This window comes from Cebidichthys violaceus, unplaced genomic scaffold, assembly GCF_023349555.1.
Source record: "Cebidichthys violaceus isolate CVI_PGR_0920_01 unplaced genomic scaffold, fCebVio1.0.p SCAF_59, whole genome shotgun sequence".
In the NCBI taxonomy this organism is placed as follows: domain Eukaryota; kingdom Metazoa; phylum Chordata; class Actinopteri; order Perciformes; family Stichaeidae; genus Cebidichthys; species Cebidichthys violaceus.
Window position 1 is genome coordinate 27,422 of NW_027176805.1, and position 12,494 is coordinate 39,915.

At 37.9% G+C, this 12,494-nt stretch overlaps 1 protein-coding gene across 1 annotated transcript; it reads left to right on the top strand.

The window, feature by feature from the left end:
• Positions 1-2,870: 2,870 nt before the first annotated feature.
• On the top strand, positions 2,871-10,318 carry LOC137888899 (solute carrier family 46 member 2). The gene is made up of 7 exons (XM_068732408.1): positions 2,871-3,641; positions 3,997-4,167; positions 4,643-4,870; positions 5,234-5,405; positions 7,085-7,168; positions 8,770-8,926; positions 9,567-10,318. Exons 1-7 carry the CDS (start codon positions 3,162-3,164, stop codon positions 9,622-9,624), a joined length of 1,350 nt encoding a protein of 449 aa, XP_068588509.1. The 5' UTR covers positions 2,871-3,161; the 3' UTR covers positions 9,625-10,318.
• Positions 10,319-12,494: the final 2,176 nt, after the last annotated feature.

Here is a 12,494-nt window from a genome sequence, read left to right on the forward strand (position 1 = left end):
TTTATATTCTACAAATCACTTATTTTACATTCGCTGGCTACGTCGCGTCGTTGACCTGTGATTTCTGATGTAAGCAGTTGTTTCATGTATTATACTGAGGTAGGACTGTGTATTTCATATGTGAACTTGTGTGTTGAGATTCCGGTCGGGCAACATGCCAACGTATCTGCTATACTTTGCTAGCTGAGGATAAAGTTTGATGAAGATTATTGAAAAAGCGTTTTTATAAAAAAAAAAATATATATATGTTGTTATACCAAAAAAAACAGAATGTCGTTACTTAGAGAACAGCCAGCTTATGCTTTTGAGTCTATTTAACAAGTACAGCTTGTGTGCATGACACTCCTTCCCTCACCTGAAACAAGCACACAGCGAGAAGAAGGCTCAGAAACAGGTGTGTTCATTTTGTGTGGTAATGACAGAACAGGGGGAGCTTTGTGTGCCGGGGGGCGGGGGGGGGGGGGGGGGGTTGTCAGTTTTTTTTTTTTGTTTGTTTTTTACTGAATATATCGTGAGCTTTGGTTTTTGCGTAACGATGTGATTTCCTGTTTTGTTAGATGAACAAAGAATAACTGCAACACACACAGGCCTCTATGAGTGTGGTGATGCTGCGGAATGTCCCGGTGTAGAAAGCAGCGCTCGGCTTCCAAATTGAAACGCGAAACACTTTGAAATGTTTTTAAATGGGGGAAAAAAATGAATAGAAATGTGTCCAACATGGCTGTAGAAGAACAGTACTTTTGAACCACTTTAACTGAAAAGTAGCAAAAAACGATTCAACTTTCCAGTCTCTCTGTTAGCTAGTTTGTTGACGCCTTGGAGACTTTTTTTTTTTTTCAGCATGTCAGGAGGATGGTGAGAAGGATTTCCCTTGTGAACCGCCGGTCACAGTTTTGATCGCCGCATCTGTTAGCGTTGTCCTCTTCAAGTGTCCTTCCCCCCCAGGAACTGACCTTTCGGTTCGCTCACGAACACACTGAATGAAATCTTTATAATTAAACCCGAGGTAAACTTGCACAACAGATAAAGAGGTGCGGGACACGCACTAACCCCTGGCGATGAGGACTATTTTATTTATTGTGACGATCCCATCCTGAGTGCAACCTACCTGACTCTATTTAATTATCTATTTTAATATGTTCTCTGAGGAAACCTAGTGCCAGCAACCAGAAGTGCGTGTCCATTTCCCCCTGAAACAAAAACGAAAACCCACATTGGTTCCTTGTTTTTTTTCCCGACACATACGATAATATTGTATATAAAATGAAAAAAAGAAAAAAAAGTATTTAAAGGACTACTGTCCCATTTAATGAGATGGAGATGTTGTTGTGGTGCGGCGGATGGTGTGTCTATACCACAGTGGCAGCAGAGCCGATGCTGATATGAGATTCATTTTACCACGCGAGTTAAAGGAAAAACAAAATGCTATTTTGATGCATTACCATGTGAGAGATATTAGATTTTAGAGGAGCTTGAACTGACATTTTTCAAGATGAATGACGGACACAGATCCTTTGTGACGGATGATGTTTTTTTTTTTACTGTGGCCTATTCTGGATGCCAGCTGAGCTCCTACTGTATCTTAAGCTTTATTCACAGCACGAGTTGAGTTTCAAGAGACAAAAGCTTCATCCTTAGTTTACTGTAGCTGCTGCGACACAATGTAAAACTGTATTATTGTGTACACACACACACACACACTGTCCTCATTTCACCTTCAAAGGACACAATCGAACCCCTAACTCATTTTTGAGTTTGCATTAGATACACTAGAACGCTTTTGAAATGGTTATGACATCATGCACACGCAGAGGAGTTCTAATTGTGTGATTTATTATTATTATGATTATGCTTTTGTTGCTTGAATGAGATGATTTATTTATCATTTTGAAATGCTGGTTGCTTGTTTTGGCCTGCAGAAGCACCTGAGCTTCAGTGTGGGACTCACACTGTCTGTGTGTGAGTGTGAGTGTGTGTGTGTGTGTGTGTGTGTGTGTGTGTGTGTGTGTGTGTGTGTGTGTGTGTGTGTGTGTGTTATAAAGCAATCCTATTATACAGTATAACCTGTTCCTATGTTAACCACTTGTATGCTCATACTCTGCTTTGTTATTTTATAGTACATGTAAGGCTCACGGTTATACACCTACGATACATATTATGGATATTTTCTCATTAAAAACAAAACCTGTACATTTCTGACTGGTTCATTCATGTTCTAAAAGCCAGTTGTGTTTTTTGCATTTTCAGCCAATTAACTAAAAACTATATATATATATATATATATATATATATATATATATATACATATATATATATATATATATATATATATATATACACATATATACATATATATATATACATATATACATATATATATATATATATATATATATATATATATATATATATATATATATACTGTCAAGACTATCACCAATTGTTCAAGCATGATATAACTGAATGTAATTTATTGACCAAATTGTTAATACTCTCTGGTTCCAGCTCCTCCAACGTGATGAGTTAGCAGTTTGTTTCATGTCTTATATCACCGTAAACTGAATCTATTGAGCTTTTGGATCGCTGGTTGGTCAAAACGAGCAAAATGTGCTCCAGGAACATGTGATGGCCATGTTTTCAACCATGGTTTTACACACTAAACAAGCAATAGATTATTGAAAAAGTAACCAATAAGTTGTGGACTTACATATACATTACCTGTGCGTTGCCTGCTTTTCAATGTGTCCTGCTTCTCTGAATACCTGAACACGAGAGGCCCGGGGCAATAACGACTTTTACGATTATTTGACTTTCTCTTAACGCAGCAAAAAAAAAAGCATGAATGTCTTTATCTAAATAAAAGAGGGAAGTCCTGTTTTGAATGAACTCTAAAATGCATGTGACTCCCAGGTTGAGCACATGGGTGGTTTCCGAAATTTCTCTCACACTCTGTCATGTTTCATCACGCCCGTTTTGTCAGCGCGTAAAGAGGAGGAAGTGTGGGCGTGAGCGGGTTTTTTTTTCCTCCCTCGGTGCTTTAATTCCAAAACACAATACTTACTGAGTCTGAGGGACACCGAGTGTAGCGCGTCTTCACTGCATCAGGATGATTTAAGTTCAACCAGGACGTCTTATAAGAGGCTGTTATTAAAAGCCTCACCATGGTCACGCCGAACCTGTGCCAAACCGCCTTCGCGGTGCTCCGGCGCATAGAGCCCGCGATCGTGCTGGAGCAGCTGGGCAGCTCTCTCTTCACCACTGCCCTGCAGATGGTTGTCAAAGCCCGCAGCGTTAACGCCACCTACCCGGACGCCCACCTCTCCGGGGAGGCCAGCCAGCAGAGAGCCATATCGGACTTCTACATGACCTACAACCTCATCCTCCATCTGGTTCCGATCTTACCTGCGCTGCTCCTGGCCAGGTTAGGCGACCGCGGCTGGAGGAGAGTACCCATCATGGTGCCGCTGTGCGGGTATGTGCTGTCGAGTCTCACCCTGCTCCTGGTGGTCATCTTCCGGCTCCCGCTGGCGGTGATGTTCGGCGGGGGGGTCGTCTACGGTCTGTCCGGCGGCTTCGGCGCCTACTGGCCCGGCGTGATGACGCTGGCTGCGCTCTCCTCCACGGCAACTGACCGATCCAAGGTCAGTACTGTCAAGACACGTGGTTCCCCAGCTTCATAACAATAACAATAAGTAGGCCTACTTACAGGAAGCTTATATTAAGTGTATCATTACATAACAAAGTAATTGCCTTCTAGACCTATGTGTTCATTGCAAATCTGCATTTTTAGGTAATAATAAGAGTCTGGAAAATGTGACAAAAAGTAAAAGACGTAACGCCTAATCATCAGTCATAACCCTTAATGCATGTAAATGATAGCAGAAATAGCAGAAAAACACAACAACCTCATCACAAACAAATGGTTTTAAAGTTGTAATAAGTCAGACCATGAGGTCAACCTAAGAAGTAAGTAACGCGTGCCCGTGTCCCGAGCAGGTGATCATAACAGTGGAGCTGCTGTATGGGACAGCGGGTCTGGTGGGCAGCCTCGCGTCAGGTCATCTGTTCCTGCTGTACAGCTCCAGTTTGGAAAATGGAACCATCCTGATCACCGTGGGCGCACTGCTGCAACTGCTCTGCCTCATGCACTCCATCTTCCTGCTGCAGGTCAGCGTTTTGTCTGTTGTACATGTTTAGATTTGTGGGTACAATGTTTGGCTCGGCCCCTGCCTTGCACCTTTCCTTGTATGTCACGAGGAATGAATCCCGACAGGTTATACGTGCCAAGATTGAAATGGTTGACGCAGGAGCCCTGCGGATCAAACTGAACTCTTTCTACTACTCTAAAGTGTTTGTGTTATTAAGGCCGTTGTAGCCTATACTGTGGAAATGAAGAGCCACAAAAAAGAAAGTATGCAGACGCTGGAATTAACTCACTCCAGTAAACTGTGTGCATTTTAAGAAAATAGAAATAGTTAAATCATTTAGAGTAAAAAAAAAACAAAGCAGTGCCATATCGTCATAACCACATTTTCAGCTTTTTATCCCCAAATACAGCCCAAATATTCGCTCTACTGCAACAGCTGAGCAGTATACAGCTCATGCAGATGTTAAATGTGTTTGTGTCCACTTTATTCTTAAGGTGAAATACCAATCCAACAAAGAGCCAGAGGACGCCAGCCGACTCCTTCCCGATACCTCCAGTGAAGCTCCTGTGGAGGCTCCTGTGGAGGCTCCTGCTGAGAGGAACAGGGTGAACATAGTTCTGCTGGTTACAGCTGCCGTTCTGTACGGGTCTGCGGTGGGTGGAGCCGTAGAAATGATGGAAGTCTTTGTGCTAAAGGAGCCACTCAACTGGAGTGCCACTCAGGTGACATTTTGTCTTCTTTGCATGTTTGAATTAGGTCTTGTATTTGGAATTTTGATGCATGACATTTTTTTATTTTTAAATGATTCAAAGTTGATCCAATAAAATGATACGACACGAACATAGAAATGAATCAGCTGAAATTGTATAATTAATTGCTGCCATCAACTTTCACGTTTTAAATAGAATTCTTAAAACTGAACTGTTTCCCTTACTATCGCTCAGTTACATGTGACTTACTGTAATGTGAGCAGCTGAGTACAGTAGATTCATATGTATATACATGGTGTTTTAATGCACATTATAGTGTGCATTGATACATTGTTACATCCTTTCCCTTGTTTCATGTTGTCTCTTTTACTCCAGGTGGGTTATGGGCACGCAGCAGGCTGTACGATTTTCCTCACTAGCTTCCTTGGCGTCATGGTGTTTCGTCGCTGCGTCAGCGACGCGAAGCTCATCCTGATCGGCATGCTGTCGTTCGCCTCTGGAATTTACTTCATGTCCTTCGTCAAGACAACCTCCATGTTCTACCTCGGTAAGCATCTTAGACTGAGGCTCAGTTTGTGAGGGATCATGAATAATGGACACAAAAAGACATAATAAGTCATAATATTTGATGTCATACAAAAGTCATAGTATAGTTCATCTAAAAAATAGCTTCACTGTAATATGTCAAAAAAAATCATAATCACAGTGTAGTGTGTCAAAAAAAGTCATAATATAGTATGTCAAAAATACATTTAAAGAGTCATAGTATAGTATGTCAAAAAAATTCATACAAAAATTCATAGTATAGTATTTTGAAAAAGTATTGAAAAAGTAATAATATAGTTTGTCAAAAAAGTCATAAAATGTCATAGTACTGTACATAAAAAAAAATCCTTTGTATAGTATGTAAAAAATAATTTCCAAAAAAGTAATTGTGTAATAAGTTGAAAAAAATCTTCAAAAAGTCAAAGTATAATATGTCGAAAAAAGTATTCAAAATTCATCCTATATAATGTCATAAAAAATCATTAAAAAAGTCTTAAAAGAAGTCATAACATAGCATGTCGAGAAAAGTCATAAAAAAGTCATAGTATTGTATGTAAAATAAAATCCTTAGTATTGTATGTAAAATAAAATCCTTAGTATTGTATGTAAAATAAAATCCTTAGTATTGTATGTCAAATAAAATCCTTAGTATTGTATGTCAAATAAAATCCTTAGTATTGTATGTCAAATAAAATCCCCAAAAAGTCATCGGATAGTAGATCGAAAAAAGTCAAAGTATAGTATGAGGAAATAAATTACAGTATGCCATGACAAAAAAAGTCATAGCATAATATTTCTTATTTAAATAATATAAACATTATTTATAAATTCATAATATAGTATGTCGAAAAAGCCATAAAGAAGTCATAGTATTGTATGTCAAAGTTCTTAGTATAGTAGGTAGAAAAAAGTCTCAAAAAAGTCATATGTCAAAAAAAAATCATCTTATATGATATAAAAAAAAAAGTTGAATAAAGTCATATTGTATGTCGTAAAAAGTCATAGTACAGTACGTAGAGAGGTAAGAAATATGTTGAAAAAAGTCATATAAAGTCATAATATAGTATGTCGAAAATAGTTTTTTAAAAAAAGGTTGTATGTCAAAACATTCATAAAAAAGTCATAGTATAGTCTGTCGAAAAAAAGTGAAAAAAGTCATCATATAGTATCTCAAAAGAAGTGAACAAGTCATAGTATAGTATGTCGGAAAAACAAAATCATTGACTAGTATGTTGAAAAAAGTGAAAGAAAGTCATAGGACAGTATGTGGAAAAAAAATGTCATAATATAAAATGACAAAAATAGTCATAGTCGAAAGTATGTCGAAAAAAGTCATCGTACTGAAAAATTCTAATGATTATATAGTATTCATTAAAATGTTATTAAAACATCAAAGTGTAGCATGACATAACAAGGTTATGAGTAAAGAGCTGGCGGGCAAAAGACAAAACAACAGCCAATGGAAATGTTTCATGGAACCTGTATGATGTGGAGCCGGTCTTGTTTGAAGCAAGGAGTGGTAGACGGAAACAAAATGGACTTTCATTGGTCTCGTCACAGGTTAAAGCAAAACAAAAGGCGTATTGTTTAAATGGCGTGGTTGAGATAATACGAGGATGCAAAAGGATGTTGTGGAGGAATTTAGAGTAAAATAGTTAATCAGTGTTCATTTCTCCGCAGCTCGCTCACTCAACTTGTTTGCTCTCATTCCGATGCCAATTATCCGATCTCTGCTCTCACAGCAGGTTCCAGCTTCCTCATGTGGTGAGTATGAAACACACGTGTGTGTGTGTGTGTGTGTGTGTGTGTGTGTGTGTGTGTGTGTGTGTGTGTGTGTGTGTGTGTGTGTGCGTGCGTGCGTGCGTGCGTGCGTGCGTGTGTGTGTGTCTGTGTGTGTGTGTAGGTTTGTAAAAGCGCAACAGATGAGTATTGACATCAGAGATAATTGAACAGTGAAAACAAATACATTCACAGCAGGGTGACGCTCATGCTGCTGATGGTCTCAACATATTCATTTGACTGTAAAAGAAAGAGACATGGAGAGGACTGGGGACAGCACACGCACGGCTTTACGGCCTCCTGCCAACAGTTTTAGATCATTAAAGGGTCAGTCCGCCATAATTCCAAAAAAAAAAAGAGAGAAATAAATCCCTAATACCGCTAGTGCTTTCAAAGGGACTATTTCTTTGATAGAAAGTAGTTCTAAAGAAACATGTTCACAATGAGGTTTGTGGAGAAAGAAAGTAACCAGGACTTTGTTGTTGGGAAAGAGATGTTTCTGTTCCTCCATTGTAGTGGAGGGAGAGATGGATACCTCAAAACCTGGGCAATAAAAATAAAAATCATTATTCTTCCGCGTTTCCTCGTTGTTCGAACTGTCTGTACAAACTGTAATATAATATAATATAATACCGATAGTGTCGTGATCAGAGTATGTCACAGCGAGCGCAGGAAGAAGTTGTGTAAAAGGGATGACTACTTCATATTTCCTGAAAGTTGAGTTGGCGACCTAAAGTTCATGGACGGGTCAGAAACAAAACAGCTACTGACGTTACTGTCCTGTGATGTTTGGGGTTATTTAAGGAGTCGCTGTGTGACGACAGTTACATGTCACATGTCCCCTGACAGATAGTAGAAGAACTCGGACTCTGACCTGAGACCCACCATCTAGCTTCATCTTTGGATTTTCAGGGTGATTTTCAGATTTTGATCAAGCTTTCTTCTTTTTGAAACAAACACACACACACACACACACAAACATTTGTCTTTCTATACCATGTGAGGACGCTCATTGACATCATCCATTTTCTAACCTATGGGCTAATAAAATAGGTCTCAACCCTCCAACAGCCCTTTTAAGGTCTGTCCCAAAGTGAGGATCGTGCAAAAATGTCCTCGCCTTCCAAAAATGTCCTTGCTCCCAAGATCTAAAACTCAAATTGTGCCTCACAAAAACAGATGTACAACTACAGAGAGAGAGAGAGAGAGAGAGACACACACTCATGTTTTCACGTTAGGACGTGCATTTTGTCCCCATAAAAAGGGCGAGTCCCCACACGACAGGTAAAACACGCTTACACGTACAAGGGAATTAAGAAAAAGAAAAATATATATATATATATATATATATATATATATATATATGAGTGCCAGGCTAGCTGTTTCCCCATATTACTGTAAATATATGAGCGTGGTATCAATCTTCTTAATTCACTCTTGGCAAGAAAGCATATAAGCTTATTACCGAAAAACATGTTTTTCCTGTAAAGAGATCTCTGCGAGATACGCTTCTAAGAAAGTATGTATGCGCTCTGAACCTTTTTGACTCCTCTGTCCTTTGCCCTATGTGTTCTCCTTCCCATCAGGCACCACTCTCACCTATCTGCAGTTGGCTCTGAAGTTTTCCGGTCTGGCGTACATCCCTGCCTTTACTAAGATCTATCAGAGAACCCTGGACTGGTTCCCAGGCTTTGTCTTCACGCTCTCCAGCATCATTACAGTGCTGGGAATGATCCCTATCAGGTAGGGTGGGGCTGGGGTTCTTTTGGTTTTTTTTCCTGAATATTTAAAAAATGTGTGAAAATGAGATTAGTCTAACAATCAACAGTTAGGACCACTATCTACATTATACACTTTGTAGTTTAATCATGTGTTAATCGAGTGTTTTTTGGAAAAAGACAATGGCTTTCCTGCCAAAAAGTTAAATAAGAAGGTCGATACCGTTCCCATTTCTGTTGATCGAGTAGGAAGTTGGAGCCACGAGTCGCTTAGCTTAGCTTAGCATAAAGATTGGAAACAGGGATGAACAGGTAGCACATTTAAAACTTATTTTAATTTACTAAACTTACTTTTTTTTTTACCTACTCACACATTGTTTTTCTTTACTTCTCGGAGGGACTCTCAGAGCACCTCATTTTATATTCACAATACATCTGATCTATACCTAATTAAGATCAAATCAAATTAAAAGACATCGAGAGTATTTTAAAAAGATCTATTGTCTCTACATGGTCTATGTCTGGTAACATCGCCGTAATTCAGCCTTGAATGAAAAGCTGACTTTAAACACACACACACACACACACACACACACACACACACACACAGCCTCATCTTCTTATTTATATATCTACGTTATGGTTTTCCTCTCTCCTCCCTCCAGTGTTGTCAGCTGGAGATCACGACAGATGAGACAGTACACGAGGATTCCGGCAGACTGACCAGACCTCTCCGCCCGCAGTGTGCGGGCGAGGCAGACGGGAAGCGAGAATGGGCAGAAAGGAGAACAGTGCTTTAATCTCACTTCCTGTTTTGCTAAAACTTTAGACACTGCAAGAGATAAGTTTCAAATGGCTTTGGCTGTTACGGGAAGAACAGACGGCAGATTTGGCCACATTTATTTTAGCGATACGGGCAAACGTCACCAACCAATGGGATTAATTGGGGAGTGAAATTTGTTAGACTCTAAATGATGTCTTGTGTCTTAACACACCCAAGGGGATTTTCACAGATTTGTCATCGTGTGTGTCAGACACATGTCCTCTCCTAAGCATATCCTAAGGGAGACTGAAAATGACTGACGCATTTGAACAAGTTTCCTGTTATCAACAGGCTCAAACTGAATCGCATTAAGCCGTTAATATGAAACATTTTTGATACCATTGTGACTCTGATACTTCATTTGGAAGTGAGGGATTTCAGTCCTAAAGCCAGACGAGGCTGATGGAATACAATTTGACAGAAGTTGGAATTTAAATTTCCAGTTATCAACATTGTGTACTTTGGCTTTATTATTATGTTTTATAGTTGTGTTTGGTCAGGGGATTTTGCATTTGGTTGGAAAGCACTTTCAACAAATTTGAAAGGTACTACAATCTATATATATATATATATATATATATATATATATATATATATATATATATATATATATATATATATATATATATATATATATACATACACACACATACACACACACACAATTTACTGTACTTCAATACATTGTAACCATAATGTTATGTAATGGTACGTACCTGGCAGAAATGGTGTTTGTTGAATGTCAGTGTTACATGAGGTTGGGTTGAAAAGATGGAACTCTGCAGTATATAGATCAATATCGATAGATAGATATCATTTGACTTAATGTTTGAATTTCAGCTTGTGGGATTTTGTTCGATTTATATTGCCATATTCACTTTGCACAAAACTATCTGCCGATTTCTTTTAAACATTCAATTTAGAAATGGTTTTTTTTTTTATCAACTACGGTTAGATGATAAGATAGATTAATTATGCATTTCAGACAATAAGGCGGCAAGTGTCCTGGCAGCCTGTATTATCATTTTAATAGAACGCACGTTATGCACACAAAAAGGCTGCTGTCAATGGGTTTAAATAAAGGTTATTACACCTAAGGTACAGTTTATGCTGATGTAAAGGTTTGAAGAAATGTTATATTTTTGTGGTGATGACATTTTGTAAAAGTCCAGTTTTGGTATTTTCTTTAATAAACATTTCTGAGGTATGCTTTGGGAGATTTAATTTGAATTTGTTTCTATGAAATGTACTTAAATTCTGATATTTAACATTTAAAATGTTTTTTTCTTCATAATTACTATCAGACGTTAAGACTTATATCTAAACCAGTTCAATTAGGGTTAATATTCAATAGATCACTTTATGCATTTTTTATCAAATAATGACACATTTTCAAACGTTTAAATTGCTGAATACACAGAAAATGTTAAAGAATAAATAAAACAATCCGGAGCAGACTTGTATCAAACGCATTCTTTCTGTTTATTATTGGTCCAATATATCCAAAAAAAGTCATTCGAGGTAAAGATAAATTGCATCAAAACGACATCAATATACAAGCTTATTTATAATTACAACAAGATGTTATTAACATTCAAATGTACAATAAGGACAGGAAGTAAACAGTACACACTGGGGAGGAACAGAAATAGAAAAGACAAACTAAACTTACATGTGCATAACTGGTCCGACTTCTAACCGCTCATCAGGTTTATCTTGTACTGCAAATCAGATGTTGTCCTCGTGTGTGAATATAAGACAGGAAGAAAAGACGGGGACATTTTGGCTTCGAAACATTTGATTTGAACATTAAATGAAAAACTAAACACGAGTCCGCTCTTACCCTCCCTTTTTTTACAGGCTTGTACAGTGGCAGCCATAGTTGTCCCTGTTTGGGGATTTTTTTTACCTGAATCAGCTTTGCAGACGATGACTTTCTTAACATTACAGAATCAAGTCCAGCCACCAGACTATAAATTGTCATATTTGGCAACTAAAAGAAAGCTTATTTAGTTGTTTTGTCGGAGTTGGAGCTACATATATAGTGCAAAAGTAAATCAGCAGGCACACAGTTAAAGATGGGGATTTTACAATGGCTATGCGTGAGAATAAGTAAATGTATCTGAGAACTATTGTTGGGGTTCCAATGAGCATTAAAAAACAAATAATAAATACATGTTTCATTCCTCATTTTGTTTATGCAAGATGCATCAACAAAATCCCTTCTAAATCCGATGTGTTGTAATCTTCACATACTCATTGGAAAACCAACAATGATCAACTTGTTTTCTACAAAAATAGACTCAGCTGTACCATATAACTCAGCTGCACATTTGGGTATATTGAATATACAGTATATTGTCATTAGAGCAAAAATAAATTTCAAATCTATTCTCATGCTCAGGTCACCTCAGCAGGAAAGTCTACAGACGGCCCACTGCCTATTAAAAAAAAACAAATAAAAAAAAAAACAACACACTGCCACAATTCACATTGCTCAGCAATAAACCGATCTGATCCAGTAAATAAAAAGATCTAAATGGAAAGAGTGACCTACGTCGCTTTGTATGTTCTAATAGAGCATTTTTAAGACTTGCATCAGGTTTGCTACATGTACTTTTCCTTTACGCTTTATCAAATCAAATATATTAAAATGTATTTGGGTTACACTAAACAGTTATTGGTTGAAATATGCAAAATGTGAAAACTAAACTTATTTCTTATGGGGGTTCCAGAGTGCAGTGTGCTAATATGAAAAAAAGATTTTGAA